At 44.1% G+C, this 20,138-nt stretch overlaps 1 protein-coding gene across 1 annotated transcript in view; it reads left to right on the top strand.

Moving 5' to 3' along the window:
- Positions 1 to 3,571: 3,571 nt before the first annotated feature.
- GRM1 (glutamate metabotropic receptor 1) overlaps positions 3,572 to 20,138 on the top strand; it is a 194,203-nt gene continuing 177,636 nt past the window's right edge. Inside the window, exon 1 of the mRNA XM_075499053.1 lies at positions 3,572 to 4,334. Coding sequence (XP_075355168.1) covers positions 3,572 to 4,334 — 763 coding nt within the window. The remainder of the gene's footprint in view (positions 4,335 to 20,138) is intronic.

The raw sequence follows: 20,138 nt of genomic DNA, 5'->3' as shown, positions 1-20,138 counted from the left end.
TGCTCCAAGGATGGTTACCAGGTGATAAAGGTACCATGTGCTAAGAATTTTGGGAAGGCAGTAGGACTGGGGGCATGGGCTGTTTCTGAGGGGAGAAGCGTTAGATCTCTGGGCCGGGGCAGGATCAGGATGTGTAGGAGACAGGGGCAGAAGGCAGTGGGATGACTCTGGCCTCCTTGGGTGGACAAGGACAGCAGGGCCACATGGTGTGTTTCCCCCATGACCGATGGGGAAGATTGAAGCCCCTGCAGTCCCAGTGTCCTCTTTCCCCAGACCTTCCAAAAGCCTTCTGACATCCCAGGTGTCTTCTCATGAGTCCCAGACCTCTGCCAGCTCTCACCTGCTACCACCTGCTACTGCAGGAATTGGAGAGGCAGCAGTTGAGGCCATGGCTGGGCATCAGGACCTGGTGACCTGCCCTCCAGCCTCAGCAAAACTCAGACCACCACAGGAGGGAGAGCAGCTCTCTGTGTGACGGCCATGCATGAACCTCAGCAGAAGGACCTGCCATCTTTGCGAGTGCCAGGTTTGAGGGGATGAAGGCTGCAGGGTGTTAAATGTTGGGAGGAACCAATGGGAGCATTTGCAAACGCTTCCCCTGCCAGAGCCAGCGGAGCAAACCTTTCTCTTAAACAACCATTGGAATAATTTGCTGGCATATTGCAGGTTCGTTGTGTCAAGGACAGAGACTAAAGTTTAATTATTAAAGCGTGGATGAAGGGGAAATTGGTGCCCCTTTATGTGCACATTTGGATGCCCCTCCAGGCCTGGTCCTGGCAGAGCTGCCCCGAGCTGGGTCTGTGGGGCTCTGGGGGAGCTTCATGCCCAGAGGCAGCGAACAGGCAGCCCCTCTGCCCCTGGCTCCCTCTGGGAAACATGACCTGCAGGGCAAGTGGGCACCGGCAAGCCCCCTCGGCTGGGTCTTCCATAATGAACATGCCTCATGGATAAACACACAACGCAGGCAAATAACTAGCTGTGTGACAGTAAAAAAAGCGCAAATATTGACACAGGGAGAAGACACCCCTGAGGCAGCATTCTCTGCAAACCCTTCTCTGAATGAGCAATAGTTAAATGTTTGTCCTTGCCTCTTTCTTTCAAAAGTAGGGCAAATATCTATAGAGTTCCCAGCGGGGAGGTAATCTAACTTTAACTTTCATACAGTCAAGTAAAACACCCGAGACCTGTGTTAGGGATGCAAGCAGGTCGTCTGAATTATGATTATTCAATCTGGTATTATTTTAATCTGGCATGCCTCTCACGTGCTTCATTTAGATTCATCTTGACCTGAAAACTGTAATCTCAATGCCTTTATCCTTACAGGTGATTTATCTTGTTGCAGTATCTTTTTTTAAAAAAAAACATAAATATTTATTTTAATAGCGAAACCCTGCCCGTGAGGCAGACCGGCACATTTCACTGTCTCGGGTCTGCCGAGCGTGGTCTGAGTCCCCTTCGAGCGGCAGGCTCTTGCTTTTTGCTCTCCCTCTTGCTAATTGTGGCAAGAAGATAATGAATTAAGAGCCGCGGGAGGCGAGAGCAAACACCTCCCCTGCAGCCGCAGCGTGCTCCGGGTGATGCTTCCTCGCTCGCTTACAAGACAATAGCCGAAGAAATTAAGGAGGGGGAGACAATGACTGATCCTTCCGTACGAAATAATGGATGAGCCCGGGATGACCTGTTTTTTTCCTTGCGGTGGAGCGGTGCTGAAGACAGAGGGCACCAGCGCCCAGCCCACAGCCGTCGCCCCGCCGCCAGCGCGCCAGCTCGGGGCGGCCGGAGAGCCGCCGATGCCTGCTCCGAGCAGGCAGGGAGCCGCTGCCTCCCCCGGCCAGGTACGTCTCAGGGGTAACCCTCCGAACAGACCGCGGGGCTCAGCCGTGGGGCTGCCTGTGGGGCAGGCGGTGCAGGCAAAAGGCGCTCCGGAGACGGGCTCCGGGGCTGCCCGCGGAGCCGACTTCAGGCGGCTGTGCCTGCGTGCATGTGTGGACACGCAGCCAGGACGGCGGCTCTCCGCGGAGCATCGCCTTCCCCGTGCCCGTCTCCAGCCCTGCGCGCCGCTCGGCGGGCAGCCCCGCGGCGGCGCCGGCCCCGGCACCCCTGCCCGCCGCCGGGGAGGGACGGGGGAGCGGCGGCCAGCCCGGGGCGGTGCGTGCCGCGGCCGGTCTCCGCGCCGCGGGGTGTGCGTGTGCGCGTGTGCGCGGGTGTGCGCGGGTGTGCGCGGGTGTGCGAGGGTGTGTGTGTGTGCGTGTGCTGTGCGTGTGTGTGTGCTGTGCGTGTGTGTGTGTGCTGTGCGTGTGCGTGCCTGCATGCGGGGAGACCGCGGCAGCAGCGCCGGGCGGAGGGCAGAAGTTTGGGGGAAGCGCCCGGCGGTGCCTCCGGGCGGCCGAGCCGGCGGCGGCGGGGCCGGACCAGCGGGGCACGGGGGCGCCGGGACAGCGGGGTAACGGGACAGCGGGGCACCAGGGCGCCGGGGTAGCGGCACCGGGGGAGAGGGGCCGGCGGGGCGGGGGGCAGCGGTCCGGCCGGCGGCCCCGGCTGCCGGGCGCTGTCCCGGGTGCTGACGGCGCCGCCGTGCAACAGGGACCCGGCCCGGCCCGGCCGCGCTCCCAGCTCCCCGGGCGGCGGCGGCGGCAGCCGCGCCGCCCCCCGCTTCTCAGCACGGCGTTTCAAGCCTCCAAGCCCAGCCGCCGGGCTCGCCGGCTCTCCCCGCCCGAAGCCTGCGTGCAAGGCGGGCGTGCCGGTAAGGCGCAGCAGGACTTTGCCCGCCGTTGCCTTAGTAACTAATATGTATTTCCCCCCGCTTGCATATGTGTGTCCCTGGCTGAGTTACAGTTTTGCCCCCTACACACGGAAAAGTTAATCTAAACTGTAAAGCGGCTCCTTTCTTCCTCCCTTCGCTGACCTTTAAATGACATTTCCCGTCGCTGGCAGGGCAGATTGCTCGCTCTCTCTTTGCACCCCTTTTCTGTATTGGGAAAGGCAATTCCTGAGGTGAGAAAGATGCCTTCGGGCAGTCAGAACGCGGGAAGAGAAGCACTTGTCACCCCTCTTGCAGGGCTGGGGCCGCTGGGGCCAGGCTGGGACCCCTCTCCGATGAGCTCACTACCTCCTGAAACTTTCAAAACTTCCCGGGGGCGGAAGGGAGGGTGTGTGCCGCCTGGAGGTGCGGGGAGCGGCCGCCTTGGCTTGAAAAGCGGGCACGGAAAGGACTGTATAAACTTGACACACCTGAGTACGCACGACTCTATGTCAAGGCAAATAAATACACGTCAATCCCCCTTGAAACTTCCTTTCGAGAGCCTTTACCGAAGCAAGTTGCCCTGGGCGTTTGCGAAAGCGGTCGTCTCGAACTGTGCGGGGTTGCTTTATCGAGCTCTGGGTTGACATCCATTTCCCGACGAGCGTGTTTTACCCCCTATTTCTATGCCACCAGGTTAAAAGTCACTAGGATGACGGCTGCCTCGGCACCCTCGAGAGCGATGCTGTAGGACTTTGCTGTGATGGTATTTGGAGCAACTTGGGCGCTGGCGGGGGCAAGCGGATGCCATTTCCTACATGTCCTTAAACCATGTGCAGGCAAGAGGAGCCCATGAAATTGGTAACCTGGGTCTGGATGACATCGTGCAACAAAATGATTGGGGTGCTGCTGGTCTTCTTCCCTGCTCTGCTCCTGGAGATGGACGTGCTGCCCAGGAGCGCCGGGCGGAAGGTGCTTCTCTCCGCAGCCTCCTCGCAGCGGTCGGTGGCTCGGATGGACGGGGATGTCATCATCGGGGCCCTCTTCTCTGTCCATCACCAGCCGCCGGCTGAGAAAGTGCCCGAGAGGAAATGCGGGGAAATCCGGGAGCAATACGGCATCCAGAGAGTCGAAGCCATGTTTCACACGTTGGATAAAATTAACGCCGATCCGGTCCTGCTACCTAACATCACCCTGGGCAGCGAGATCCGAGACTCCTGCTGGCACTCCTCGGTGGCCCTGGAGCAGAGCATCGAGTTCATACGGGACTCCCTCATCTCCATCAGGGACGACAGGGACGGAGGCACCCGCTGCCTTTCCGACTCGCAGCCCCAGCCCCAGACCAGAGTGAAAAAGCCCATCGCGGGGGTCATCGGCCCCGGCTCCAGCTCGGTTGCTATCCAAGTCCAAAACCTGCTCCAGCTCTTCGACATCCCCCAGATCGCTTACTCCGCCACCAGCATCGACCTGAGCGACAAAACGCTGTACAAGTACTTCCTCAGGGTGGTCCCCTCCGACACGCTGCAAGCCAGGGCCATGCTCGACATCGTCAAGCGCTACAACTGGACCTACGTCTCCGCCGTCCACACGGAAGGTAGGTATGGGGCAGCCCACAGCCTCTCCCCCGGGAGCTCCCGGCCGCCCCCCGGCCGGCCCCGGGGCGCTGCGCCCTGCGCGGGGGCTCCGCAAGGACGCGCCGGCGCTGGTCACCGCCGGCACCCCGGGGGACCCGGCTGCTCCCCGAGGGAGCGCCGGCCGCTGCCGCCCGGGGAGGCCGTGAGGCGATCGGGGGAGAGTGTTGGGGGATGCGGTTTCCCCCGGCGCCGAGGAGCCCCCCGGCCCCGGGCGCCGCGGCTGCGGGAACGGGAGGGCTGTCAGCGGCGCAGGGAAGCCCGCAAGGAATCGGGCGTCTCCCCGGCGTTCCCGTCCCCCGCCCTCATTCGCACACAGAGCGGTGCGTGCGTTTCTAAACAAAAAGTTAAGAGGTGCGAGCGTCTGGCTCTGGAGCTGATAGCGGCTCTGGCTGCGCCGTGGGGGGGCCGGGAGGTTGTCCGTGGGGCTGGTGAGCAGGTCTCACTCGCACGCTCGGTGGCTACCATCACGGGAAGTTTGGCGTTTCTGCCTGAGCAAAACGGAGTCACGGCTCGGCAGGGACTCCTGGATTAGCTGCTGGCTTTGCTGCGTGTGAACTCGTTTTCTGCGACTGCGAGCACGGAGGAAAGCAACCTGAAAATCCCTCCGCAGTCCAGGTAGCCCCTGCAAAGCCGTGTCCCGTGGGGAAGGAAAGGGCGGGGGGTAGTTTGTCAGCAGGTCCGGGCAAGCATGTTTCCATGCAGCTTGAGCAATAGTAAAAAATCCTGCAAAAAAGACAATCTGTTCGTAGTCAAGAGGTTTCATTAATTTTAAATATCAAGAGAAAAATATCAAAAGTAAGGGTGTTTTAAAAAGGAGACGTTGGTTTATAGCCAGGCTAGGTGGACCAACATAAATTACAGCAGTAATTGCATTTGATAGAAGACAAACTTCTGATATATTATTGTGACATTCCTATAGTGCGGTTATGGTCCTCAAAATGGGATTTTTAAGTACAAAATTGTGAACCTGACCTATTGCTATAGTTTTGCAGCTGTTCTGTTTATCTGACTGTATTTCTGGTATGGATTTGATTTACAATTCCCTCTGGTTACTGAGCTGACTCCACACCTTTTATTCTCACAGAGATGACTAAGTAAAAAGAGTTAATAAGATACATTATGATGAACAAATAAAAGAATCTCCAGAAAGAGTTGCATATACAACATTCAAAAGTGAATTGGATTAAACTGGACACCTAAAACATGAAAGTGCTGCAATTGGGAGGGCGGGGGAGGGAATAAGAGCAGGAAGCAATGACCTGACATTTGCAGTTCGTTTTATGCCCTGTTCAGATGAGAAAACGAACTACTAGCAGGAGCTGGACATGAGCTATTAAGATGCTCTATTGCTGACAGATAAGATTAGATCTTTGTGGCAGGCCAGGGTGAAAAATAAACATGAAAGGGGTAAATTCTTTGTTGGTGTAAGTCGCCATCTCCACTTCGGGGAGCTATGCTAACTCACAGTGCCCGAGGAGCTGCCTCAAGGCATCTGCTCCCTCGCTCGCTCACTCTGTAGATGTAACTCTCTTTAACATTAGTGGGACTTAGCTCTTTTGGAAAAGACAACAGGTTATGAAAGCTATTTGTTTATTCGTTTTTAAAAGATCAGTATAAGTAGTAATTTCAGTCATTGCTTGTGAGAAATTTTAATTAAATATCTATTTTTACTTATATGTTACTGACTGATGAAAAATGCTTGTTGCAAGACTTTAAAGTGATACTTTTGAAAATAGTGGATCAGTTCTACCCCCACAAGGCAACAGTCTCCTCTTAGGAAATGTCACAAGGTTATTGCAGATTATGCAGCTCAAGATTTGTATTTGATTTTTTTATTATTATTATTAATCTGCCATACCTTTATTGTTAGAATCAAGTTACAAGTTCCACTGGAAATATGTAACAAGCTTCCACTTCTGTGTTCCCTTCCAGAAAGACAAGTTATTAACCCCATCCCAGTTGCTGTTGGGTGGATTCCAAAGACTTTTTTTTTCTATTTAAAGTGAAATCAGTACTCATGAAAATTGGTGTAAATTCTTACATTTCTATTCTTTCAAATCCCATGCATTCACTGTGAGAGATCTGTTTGCTGGTGTGTTAAAGGTAGGATCATTCTTTGCAGACAACACAAAGCCACTCTGAATAATAGTCTGCGTGAACAGGAGCTGCTCCATCCATGCTATGTTTGGAAATACGGGGATAAAGTGTAGTAAGAAACATTCCTCCTCCACACTTACTCATAGGCCTCTACGCTGTCTTTATGGTGGGCTGCAAAATATGCTGGGAGGAATTCTAGGGTATCATGGGTTGGAGAATCACTTCAGCAGAGACTGTGAGAAATGGATATGTTTCTAGGAAATGCAGAGGTTGACACTGTGAAGAAGTTAATTGTTTCACCTTCCGAGTACTCCCGATCCAGACTGGTCACCTCCTGAGAGCAGAAAAGCTGCTTAGTTTCTACCCGACCCCTCGTTCTCATGGGGATGGACAATCCTGAGCTCTTGTAGCCACCCAGCCACAAGGGGATGCAATGAGACCACTGAGCTGACCAGCCTGTGTCAGCTAGTTGTGCTCTTCAGTCTACACTGGCCCAGGGTCACAGAAATGCACCCTTTCTCAGACAGTCTGAACCACCCAACTCCTCTGTTTACCCTTCCTCTACTCCTATACTCTAGCTGGAGTTATTTGAATGCCCAAAGCAATACCAGTCTACACAATTATACCTTTAATGAAAATTAGAAATCAATACCACACAATTCAGTGCCCACGTTTCTTAACATGAAGCCTACACATGCCATGAGAATGAAGATAATGAAGTCACCCAATCTGTAGCATGATGTCTTTAAGTAGTCCCCAATATCCTCCTTTGCATTTGACGTGAAAGTTTCTTCTTCACGTGTTAATAGGATAATTAGTGTTAATTAGTGGTGATGACATTTAACTATACACAATCTCTACACACTAGTACATGAAGTATGGAGGTATGCCATACTTGTTTTGGGGTGGGGTTTTTTGCACAGTTGTTTATTAAGATGTATAAACATCGCACCTGGGTAGAAACTTCTCAGTTAGTGAATAAAATCGGTTTTCAAAGGCCCACAGAGCACATAGCTCCTTTTAGAGTAAAATTGACACATAAAGCTTCACATTCAAGAGCAAAGAAAGGCAAGTTACTCTGGTTATTTTATTACGTATCTCAGTTGAGCATAGTTGCACATCATGAGAGTGCATTTTTTCCAGAGTGGGCAGCAGTCATTAAACGATGTGAGAAATCTGTGCATCTGCTGGTGGAAGGCTGTGTGACTGTATAGTAGCTGCAAGGCATTTTCAAGGCCTTTTTTAAGGATTCAAGGTAATTCAGTGTTGGAGTTCTTGGCATGTGTACATCTCGGCTCTTAGGCTTCGAAGTCATTCTTATCTGGAAATGCACGTAAGGGGATGTCTAACTCCAAGCCAAGGCTTCTTATGGAAATCAAAGGCATCAAAAGCACATGTGTTAAGTTGGGCACAATCCCAAGTGTGACGGGGCAGAAGGAACTACGCTTGCTAAGGGTTACTTTCCAAGTGAGATATTCTGGTCTTCGGTGAGATAACCTCAGAGTCAGGTATTATTCTCAACTTACCAGGCAGCCACTGGTTATTTGGTAGAACTGTGAAGAATTACAGGGAACACATTCTCCCTTGCCTGGAAAAGAGCCCCTGAGCTGCCTCCAGGATGAGGCAAGAGGTGCTGAGCAGAGATGGTGGGCACCACCTCTGTACTGTTTTGATGCTGAAAGCGCAGAAGTTAATGAGGTTGTCTCCAGAAAATGCAGAGCGGTTGTGAGATTGCTGTAGGTTACACCAACTTCCAAAACCCACAAGATGCCTGCACCCTGGCTAGTCATCAGCACAGAGTCTCCACCAGATCCCTCACCTTTAGCTGTTCCTCTTATACACGAAGCAGGAGAGATGATGGTGTAAGAAGCCTTTTTATCACCTCATCTTCCAAATATATCACTTCTGAATAAGCAAACCGAAATACTTAATGCCTGTGCCTGGCTCTTGGCCTTTCACTTAAATTATTGCATACGTGTTAGCCTTATAAAATGTATGTGAGATTTTTGATTCTGTGAAAACAAAATCTAAATGTGCAGAATATATCCGTTTGATTGCCGTTTGTGATTTATGGACCATTCTTACACTTTAGTGTACAAAAACCCTTTTATAAACAAAATTTCCATTCCAACAGATTAACATGCAGACTTCGAGACTTCGTAGAAACAACTTTGGAAATGGAATGATTAAGTTAATTGCACCAAATTTTGATTGTTTATAGATTAATTTTACTGAGAGCACTGAGACGTTTCTGGTCTTGATCAGTTTTGTCAGATTTGTATTGCCAGGCTGTTCCTTTTGCTTGAGTATAAGGCTTAAAATGAACGATGATGAAGCAGATGGCACAACTGTAAAGACTTTCAGATCTAAGTAGATGGTAGGTAGATTATCTTCACAATGATTTTTGATAACCTGACTGCCGCACATTCTCCATTGTAGTAACATACAGGAAACTCATCGGTATGGTTATATATGTTGGAAAGAGGATGGAAGGAGCGAATCTTGCACTTTATAGCAAATTTCACAGGAAATAATAAGTTCTTTCAGTAGAACTCGCTAAAGCAGCTGTAGAGGTGCTAGAAAATAATAGTTCTGTTTAAAGATAAGCGGGGCAATATTCATGAAGTAGCTCAAAGGAATAATTTTCATACAATTGTGTTTAATTTCTCACAAGGTGTTCCTACAGCTGTTTCTAACAATGTTATATTATTAATTCCATGGTGTCACTCCATGATTGATACTTTCTGATAAAATTATGACCAGGCAATAGAGAAAAGCAACTCCAATTCAAATGTTTGAAATTTCAGAGTTTACAAATATTTCTATAGGTACCAACAGTTACAAAAATGCTCTTAAAGGTTAACCTCATGAAGTGTTGTGAATTGTGCCTGAGATGTGTGTTCACAAATGCATATTCCAATCTATTTTTTTCTCCATTTAACTAGCTTCACTAGCCATCTTCAGAGGCTTTGTGATAGGGAAAAAAGGAGAGAGATATGTCCCAAGGAGGACAGAAATTAATTTGAAAACAAGTGGGGACTAGAATATTCTCTACATTGGACGCATTCATTGTATTTATTAGAAGGTGCTGGGAGAATCATTTGCATTGATTGAAGTTGACAAAATTATTGTGGGTGACAAACACTGTAGACATCAGGAGAAATTCCTTCTTGAAAATATATTGCTTTGCAGTACTCCTAAATTCACAAATAATCTAGATTTTCAACTACACAACTGGCAGCTGCATGAGTTAAATCAACTCAAAAGACTCATCTAACTTCTGTGCCTGCCTTCTCAGCAATATTGCTAGAGTTCATATTTATCAGTCAGCACCATAGGTTCATTTGTGCTTTACTTCTGTTTTTTTCTGCATTATGCCCTTGCTTTCAGATTTGTATGTCCCACGATCCTTGTAAACTTCTGCAGGATTCATGTCCCACTGAAGACTGTTTTAAAAAAGGTAAATGATCTTGGCTTTCTCAAAAAGCTACATGAAAATGCCTCTAAAATATTCCTTTGAACATATGGTATATAATATGAAGGTGCTCGTGCTTAGGTTTCTCAGACAAAACCAAAAGCTATGCGAAGTGAAATGATATAACTAGAAGTAGTGTCACTCATTGAGAAAGATTCTTCAGGGGTCTGATGCATCAGTGAGCTGGTAACTGTAGTGGGAGACCAGAAGCATTGCACCTGCCACACGCAACCCAGAAAAATACTGATCAAAGTCATTACTAACTGGTGCTCACTGACCCATGCGAAACAAAGCGGGGATTTCAGTATATTTTCTGGGTGGCAGGTGTTCGCAGCATAAGCCACCGTCACAGATGGCAGTCATTAACACCTGTGCTGGCAGGCTGAACGGGAGGTCCAGAAACTGACTGGACATGAACTACAACAGTGTTTCACCGAAAGAAACCATCCCTTCATCTATGGGCGTCAAAGGGTTGCTAAAGGCTATCGCCAGAGATGGGTGGAGAGAGGCGTGCAACAAATGAATGGCATTGGTAACTAGCTCGGTTTTGCTGGCTAATTTTTCAGACTGGATCTTTTCCCAAACACTAATATTGCTATTATTTTTATTACTACTAATGTACGGCTTAAAGAACAATTTCTCGATCTGGTTTGCCTGTCAACGCAGCACGAAGTTGGCTACTGAGAGAGGTGGCAGGAGGCTTGTGATCTTTGAAGCCATTGTAGCCATTGCTGCCTGCTGGGCTGTGCCTCCGGTTCCTGTCTAGTCCAAAGCAGTGCCCGCAAGCGGCTGTTCATGGACCCTAGAGCAGCATAAAGTCACTGAAGCCAACTGAGTTTACATCAGTCTTAGTTCTTTACCAGTGAAGAAACACTTACAGGATGAGGGCCATTTTTTAAAACCCTGTCCCAATTAGAATACCTCACACTGTAGACGAATGGTGTGTAAGAAGTATGCCTAAGGATGGTGTATATATAAAGGCTCTTTGTAGTAATTGTTTTATGTGAAAAATAAACTGTCTTTGGCTGAGGAAAGGAAATACAAATTAAAGAAATATTAAAACTGCTGTACTGGTCCTTCACCAGTGGGCTGAATATTAAAGGAAGCAAGAGCAGGGCATGTACAGAGCATGTACATGCTCTGTATGTACTCTTCACAGCTCCAGTATGTAGCAACTTCCCAAATATTAGGGCTACCAGCTGCCCATGGACCTTTCCTTTATGAATATGTCTAATCCTTTTTTGTATCTATTTATACTTCAGTCTCCACAGTAGCGTAACAATTAATCCTATAACTTAATTGTATGTTGTGTGAACAAGTGTTTCCTGTTATTTACTCAAAACTATTCCTTGATGACTGCATTACCTTCATACATTCATACAAAATTTCTCATCATTTGTTAATTCTGATCATTATTCCGTACTTCTAATTCCAATATGAAATGTGGGGAAACAGAGCTATATTCAGTATTCGGGGTGGGGTACACCATGGTTAAACTCACTCGTGAAGTAGCAGTTTCAGTATTGCTCTCAGACCTTTCCTACTGAACTTCCAGCAGTCCATTACCTTTTTAGCTACCACCATGCACTGAATGGATGTTATCAGAAAATACTTTAAAATTACCACAACCCCTTTTTCTTAAATGGTAAAGCTTACTTCAGAGGCCATTATACACAGGGTTTTCCTCATGTGTGTTGCTTTTCATTTATTAACACAAAATTTTTTTCCTACACTCTGGTTCCTATCTGTTAGCCAATTATTAACCCAAGACCTTCTGTCTTACCCCATATTACCTCTATTTCTGTCAGAGCCTTTAATAAGGGACCCCATCAAAAGCTTTCTTAAATTTCAAATACTCTACAGTGATTGTATCATTCATATGGTTACCTGCTCCAACAAAGAAGTCTAATAAACTTTTGAGGTATGTATTTTCTCTGCAAAAACTATGTTGGTCCTTCCTTAATGTGGCATATTTATTTACTTGTGCATTAATAGTGTTTTTGTTATGGTTCCTACCAATTAGCTTTGTGCAGAAATACCTTAAGTCTGCAGAAATATCATGTCTGTTGTTCATTGGATTACCCTCCATGCCTCTGTACTCTCTATAAATAGTGTTAAAAAATGAAAACTGGTATGTGAAAATATAAAATTACTTTTTCCACTTTACCGCTTCCACCTGTTTTGGTACTAAGGCCAGTTTAACTGGTCATAACGTACCACAACAGAAAATTAGCTGGTATTGGCAATTTGTTAAAGTCCATCTTACAGATTTGTTCTAAAATACATTCTATTGACACTCTGAGACAACGGTTCAGTCTTATCCCACATAAGGAATGACCTTTGTATGAGAACCATCCTATCCACCTTCACATGCAGTGCAGACTCAGAGAATTAATTTCACTTTTCTGTTATGGTTTTATCTTCCCTGAGTACTCTTTTTATATAACTGGTTATTACTGAGTATCAGGCAAGTTTCCCATTTCTGGAATATTTGAAGAATGGTGGGTTATTAGATTCGATGCCTTTATGTCTCAAAATTGTTTCATCTTGTTTTATTGTGGTTTAGTATTTCATTTGCCAAGGTATACTCTGTTCTCTTTCCCTCATTAGGACACAACTTAGACTTTTTTAAGTATTTGTTTTATTTTTATTTTACTGTTTTATTTTATTTTATTTTGGTTTGTTTAATAGCTTTAGGAAATTTACTTTTCTGCTTTATCATGCTGGCTTTTTTGATCCTTTTGGACTTGGGCTTTCAGCCTCTCATGTATTTCTGAGTAGTCTCCATGTAATTTGTTAGTATTTCACTCTTTTAGCTGCTCCTTTTAATTTCCTTGAAATTAGCTTTCTCAGTTTTACGTAATTTATTTTGTTTTAAGTTAAATATTACTATTACTGATTTTTTATTTCACATGCAGTTTTTTCTGTCCAAATACGACTAAAGTACAGTCACAATTATGGACTATTTTTTGGACAGTTAGGTCTTAATAAGGCCTTGTATACTGCTCAAGACTAAATCAAGAGTTGCTTCTTCTTTTGTGAGTTCAATGAGCAGATGAGTAACACACATGAAAAAGAAATCAATGCACAGTATGTAAGATTTGCCTTCATTTTCCATTATCTAACCTACAGTCTGGCAGTATTACATACAGAGCCAGGGTGTGTTAATAGCATTTTGGGACACGTGGGGTGCTTTTTAATGAAAAGTACTGTGCATTACAAGCTGTCCTTTCCTCTTGTGACATGCCACTACTTAGATGGCTTGTGTCTATCAAAAACCAGTGTGACAGATATTTCATTTTACTGAAAAGCCATGTTGTTTGTTATGCAATGCCATGGTCCTCCGTTTGAACAATTTCCATTTGTATTCTCTCTTGAATATTTTTAAACAAATGAATTTCTTGAAGTATATTTGAATTATATTAACAGCCAGCAATGATTTATAAGTCCCTTTGAAATTTGATAGAAATGTTGTAAGGATAGGCATTTGAGACAAAGCAGAGAAGGTCATGTCCCACACTGGTGCAGAGAGCAAGTGTAGCTGTCAGGCTCTTGATCCAATGCTCACTGGTTGGTTGGTGGTCCTCTGTTCAGTCCAGTGGATCCTGGAGTGGGCTCAGCATGGCCATCAGATGTTATTTTTTCAGGCCATGGAGCTGACATTCCTCAGAAAGCACTAAAAATCCACAGGGCTTGTGAATCCCACAGCTAGAAGGATCTCATAGTTAATTGAAAGTAGTGTAAAACGGTGTGAAGGCAAACTGTGTTTGTTGGATTTGCATAGATATTAGAGGATATTCATGTACATAATTTTTTCCTGCCAACTAGAAGAAGGCTGAATCTAGTTCACTTCCTCCCATACAAATTCCCCAGTGACTTTAACTCTTCTTTCTCTTTGCAAATTGTTCGAGGAGCAAACTTTCATTTTCTTAAATGCAGTCACAATTTGCAGTTGTTTGACTAGCAACTTTCATCCTTATTCATCTGTGGATACAGATGGATTTGTACAAGCTAGTAATTCCCCAAACATTTATTCAAACAAAACTCATCCTGGCAAACAGCAATAAGAACGAGGCATGAATATTGCTGGAGTGACAGCTATTTGAAATCTGAGTAAGTGTTCATAAATACTTTCTTAAAATGTCTGGCCAGGCTCCATTGAACATTGAATGTCTCCTCCTATGTGGAGTAGAATATAAAAGATAAATTTGTAATTAATTGTCAGGAAGTGAGAAAACGTTTCATGCTTATTTATATAAGCCTTTCTTACCCTCATGGTGCTGTGGAGAGGCTTTAGCAAATGGAAATTTGTCATGTAGACCCTCATGCTGGGTATTGAAAGATGGTGATCCTCCTAGTGAGAATGTATTTCTCTGACTGCCAGCTCCACATGCGTAAATCTCGGTCTGTTGCCTGAGCAGCAAATATGTGAAACTGACTATTGACAGTGCTCTAAAGGAATGCTATATTATGACCATTGCTAAAACTGGTAGGATGATTTGAGAGACGGGAAAGCTAAAATCCACTCCTACTGAACTGGTCAGAATGGGTTACCGCAGTGGGCCAACAGCATTCTCTTGGAGGATGCCCTTATTTGCCAGGCCATAATTCCCTGGAAGGATAAACTCATATTCAGGATCATATTAAAAACTCTACAGCTATATGAAGCAAAGTGCTGAGCGGGGACAGTTGGTCTGCTGGAACAAAGGTGTTCAAGATTTTGAGAAGGGGGGATGAGCCAGGTAGCAGCCCTGGCAGCCTGGGTATCACTTAGCCACAGCACACCATGCGGTAACTTCTTCAGCTAAGCCAGCTGCCTTTTCGTTAGTCCTTTCTTGTTCATTTCCCCCTCAAGGCACTACAGTTGTGGTCCTCAGGTGTCACTGCATTCCCTTGTAAATAGGCTAAGCCTTCCTCTTTCACGTGGATACCTGCCCGACTCAAACCATTCTTTGTCCACTGTCAAGTTTGACCAGGACTCCAACATCTGACAGCTCAGTCTGTGCATACTAAGTGACATGGTGCCAGTCACCCAGAGCCAGAATTCTTCCTCCTTCCCATGCAGTGCCAACCTGCAGGTGAAACTACAAGACTGACAAGAAGGTTTTCCAGGAGCTCCTTCTGGATCTGTCACTGACCTCAGAAAGAGATGGCCAATATTCTGTTAAACATGTGCCCCTAACCATGCCTGCAATGGTGTCCTCCAATGTTGGCATCCTGCAAAAGGGTAGGATAAGGATGTAGTAAAAGTCTGAGTCTGCAGCATGAGGTCAGTAATGTGCAAAACTGATGTTACGAAGTTGAGTGAGGCAATGAATATTGATTTCAATATATTATGGAACAGCCAAAAACGGACAGTGCTGAGTTGTGCCAAAAATCCAAATGCAAAAGACAAATGAGCTATGCCAGACAGTTCTGCCTACCAAGACAGCAATCCCCAGAAAAATAGTAAGGTGATGATTCAGGATGCAGCTGACAAGAAATTGTAATTAAATTAAAACCAATCAGTGTGACTCCATGGAAAATAGGTCTTCTCAAACAAACCTGATTTTATTCCATGATGAAAGTACAAACTTGGTAGCTACAGATAACAGTGCGGATGAAATATCTTGGATTTCTGTAAGGCACTGAATTAGTATTACAGGACATTTTTATTAAAAAAGCACGATGCAATGTCAGGAAAACAGACGTCACATAAATTAAAACCTCAGCAAGTAAAGAGTGACCATCAAATGAGATTATGTCTACTGCATTGCACAGAGCTTGACAGTCTAATGCCTCACTGTCTTCATCAATGATACACAAAGCATAATTGCTGACAAGATATGCAGATTTGTGAAATGGCAATTAATGGGGAGAAAAGGGAAGATTCAGATCTCTTGGTAAGCTAGGCCCAGTCTAAGAAAATGCATGCTAATACAGTCAAATGTCAACTATAAATACAAGAATAAAGCACATGTGCAACTTCCATAGGAGAACTGTGTCCCTGAAAGAAGTCCTAAATTTACTATATGGTTATAGAGGAGCTGCATCAAAAAAACCCCCAACTCAAAATACAAAAAGCTAATGTCATCCTTGAGAGAGTGGGAACTTTACCTCAATCTAAGGATTATTAGTATTAATTTTGTTATTCTTTGTTCAGTTCGGTCGTCAACATTTTAAAAAGAAAGTTAAAATATTGAAATAAGATAGGGATAAAACTTTAAATTATTTGAGGGCTGAAAAAAAAGCCTTATAGCAGGAATCTAAACCAGCTTAGTCTACCTGGTTTGTCAAAAAGAGGTACAGCTTGATTTATCAAAAAATGTTTCATTTCCTCCAAGCAAACAAAACCAGTAGGAACTACAGGGCTCTGTATCCTAATGGTTAAATGCATAACAAGCGCCAATTGCTGGTAAGCCAACAAATTCCAATTAGAAAAAAGACAAACATTTTTACTTGTGACGGTGATTAACCACTGGGACAAATGACTGAGAAAAGTGATACGTTTTCAGACTTTTGATGTTGTCTAATCAAAATTTGCTGCAGGTGTTCCAGAACAGTTTTATTTGAAATGCAAGTCACTGGACACAGCGCAGTGGGATCTGGAGTGAATGGATGGGCTGGCATTATACAGGTGGTCAGATATGAAGAGCTGACGGTTCTTTCTGGCATTAAATCCTATTTGTTTATGGATAGTTTTGATTATGTAAGCAGGCAGGAAAAAACTTTAATTTAAAGAGTAGCTTAACATTCATGTGTTTGCTCATCTGCTCAGCTGTCTCGGAAAATTCAAAATATCTTGTGCTGTTGATACTGATTGTAGAGGAAGAGAAACTCAGGATGAAATAATCCCCTCAGTCAAATTAAATCCACTGTTGCAAGGTACCTGCATTATTTCAAGTCAGTATTTGTTCCCTTACCAGCAGTTAGTGCTTGTTATGCATTTTACCATTAGATTACAGAGCCCTTTAGTTCCTTACATTTCTGTTTGCTTGGGGGAAATTTTCATTTCCTGTGATTCTGTACTGCATTTGTTCTCTTACTTGTGACATAAAAGTTGGCCCCCATGACTGAAGAAAACAGCAAGTTTTCTAAAAGGATGCAGTGACATTTTTCTATGGTCTCATTAATTAGAATACTAGTTTGCACCTGAAATGATATAATTCATCTGACAGCCCATGAAAAATAATAATAAAAAACCACTACGGAAGAAAACAAGAAGTTGGTAGCTAGGGTAATTAACATTTTTACCCAGCAGTTTTTCTAGAAAGGAATTCAGTGGTGAATTTTGTGAATATTTGTTTTAATTTTAACAGAGAAAATACGGGCATTGATATTTTCTGGTTGTTTCAGAACACAACCAGAATGATATAGGTGCTATCCCTTCATGCAATGAACATTTTAATGTGCTCTTACAAGGCAATTCAGAGTATAGTCATGTTTGAAAACTCATTGTCCTTGTCACACCTACTTGTGCCTTTTCTACTGAGTCCAAATATATATGAAATAATGTATTCCACTTTTGTCATAGCTGTGGTCTTGCCTGTGAAGTGTGAAGCAGAAATGTGCTGGTACCACAAATACCCAAAGTCACATCATGGCTTTTTATAGTTCATATCCTGAGGGCATATGAATAATAAAATGCTCTTTAAAATTCTGGCAATACATCTGTATTTACATTCAGAACTGTGATTCGGCTTTAATGAAGTCAGTGGGAGATTAGCTATTGACTGAAATTTAGCCATACATCTGACTCTATGGAAAGATCCTTTAAGGTGCAGAATACTCTTGCTTGATCCCAAAAGGCATGTGAACACTAGCTTAATTTTAAGCACTTGACTTATGGAGGACAAGAATTAACCATACACGTACAGGACACAGTTTCAGGAGATTGCTCACATCACAGCAGTGTCCAGTGCCGTACAAGTTTAGGCATGATGTGCTGATCTCACATTAAAGACAGGCTTTCTACCAATAAAGCTAACATTTATAAGCCTTGTAAAGGTCTGTGTAGTGGGTTAGGCTAGGGGGAAACCAGCCAGCCTCAGAACTGTGTGTATCAGAGGATTACGAAAACTGATGAGTGGGTTGATTAAACGCTGCAGCCAGCTGGAGAAAAAGGGCAGGATTTTGGATGTGCTGCTTTGAAGAAACAGGTAAAAGTTGCCACTGTCTTTCTTAATTTAAAGTGAAGTGCTGAAATAACTGATTAGCTTGGCTATCTTTTCTAATTCTGTAAACAGAAGATCAAGGTAAGTAGGCAGCTAGCTGAATGCTGAAACTTCATTGCATTTGCCCATGTAAGAATTACGATTTATTTTTAAGTATTTTCTTGTTTTGCTTTTATTACTCATTTGCCAGAAATTGCATTACACTAGGGCAAATGTCACCTGGATTTTTTTCCTCTCTCTTTTTTAATGAATACTTTTAGAGTGCTTATTTGTATGTGCTTAAATTCACAGCTCAGGCATCTCTTTTTTCATAATACATGCAGGAAAATAACATGCAAAGCGGAAAAAGAAAGGAAATACTGTGCCTCCATCACACAAAGACTTCTGTTGTAAAAGGCTACTGGCTTTTTGGTGTTGCCAGCCTCCTTATACTAGTACAAACTTCAACTTCCGCGGAAGCTATCTTAAATTGTCTAGCCTTTAACAAATACTAACTTAAATTTCAGAACACACAATATGTTGTGAAACAGAAATTTTTAAAAAATTACAAATTACAGCTCGTATTCAGAATAAGCAGTATGTATGCTTTATTGCTTAGTAGGCAGGTTTCATTGTGTAGCCAGCAGAACACAGAAGGTGACTGGGAGCTGCCATGAAACAGCACTGGGTTGCCTTGTTTTGGGGAGAAATTTGTTGAAATGAAAAGATTCTTGTAGAATAATTTGATTTCACTGAATCAGCAGCTTCCAAAGGGGGAAACATCCTATAGGAATCTTCTAACCAGCTCTAACTCTAACTCTGGGTCTCATCATCCCATCTCCTAATAATCAGCGCCTGTACCTTTCTGTACCAAGTTCTCCTAGTCTTTCCTACAGCTTCCTGTTCCAGGTCTGTATCTAAGAATCTGTATTAATACCTAGAACAGTTTCTAAAAAGCTCAGTTGACTATTTATTGTTTTCAGAAGGTATTGCCTTCTGGAAAAGCATACACTTATTGCCAAATCACTCTTCTTCAGTACTGTTCTTTTCATGTTTTTACCATAAGCCACCATATTTTGGTAATTTGAACAACCAGGTGTAAGCATCTCTGGACCATACAGAATCCCCTCAGTCATTGGGAAGTACATGTTCTTTAGACTGAAAAAAAAATTGTCTGAGCTGACCTGCAAGCTTAGTTTTCAAACAGGCAAAGAATTTGAAGAAGGCTTTGTAGTCATTACAATTAGATAATAATTAGCCTTTTATTATTGTAAGTTATTTTAATCTAAAAATAGAATTAACTTTCAACCTGATTCCATTGATGTCAATGGAAGATTTGCCACTGATTTCTGTAGGAAGAGGTTTTGGGTATAATTATTACACAATTTCAATGCAAATGTACATGCATATGAGGAAAATGTACATGTATATGAAGAAAGAGGCTTATAAAACAGGGGAGCTGAGGGAAAGCCTGTTAATAGAAACAATATTTCTTCAGTTTGCCTTATTTTTATGTAGAAAGATTTCAGGGATACAGTCTAAAAATGTAAATCTTTATAAAGAATTGCTTCATGGTAACGTACATTTGAATTTCAGTCTCAGGGGAAGTTGGCTTTATGCTGCTACTAATTATCTTTGTGGTGACAAAGGCCATTGTTATTTAGAATAAAGGGAAAAGGATGTTCTCCATACTGTAATCAGGAGCACCAATAGGCAAAGGCATACATTTTAATGAACAAGAGGGTGGGGATGATCCACACCTGCAATCACAGATGTTTTACCCTTAATTTCTGCAACTTTTATTTTTTTCAGAGCATTTAAGTTCTGCATGCATCAAGGAGATCTGCTTCACTGCTAATTAGGGGACAGATCCAGTAGACAAGAGGGATCCAAATATGTTTCACAGTTAATGAAGAAAAAAAAAAAAGGGGGGAAGTTTTACCTTAATCCTAACTCACCTTGAAATGGTGATTGGCTACAGCTCAGCTGTAGAGATAGGTGATTCATTCAGGTATTTATTATGGAAAAAAGTGCTTTGGACAACTGAAAATAGATTAGTT

The sequence above is a fragment of the Mycteria americana genome, chromosome 3 (genome assembly GCF_035582795.1).
Source record: "Mycteria americana isolate JAX WOST 10 ecotype Jacksonville Zoo and Gardens chromosome 3, USCA_MyAme_1.0, whole genome shotgun sequence".
NCBI classification, from domain to species: domain Eukaryota; kingdom Metazoa; phylum Chordata; class Aves; order Ciconiiformes; family Ciconiidae; genus Mycteria; species Mycteria americana.
Note: the sequence above shows the minus strand (reverse complement) of the source record. Positions and strands in the feature narration are given on the sequence as shown.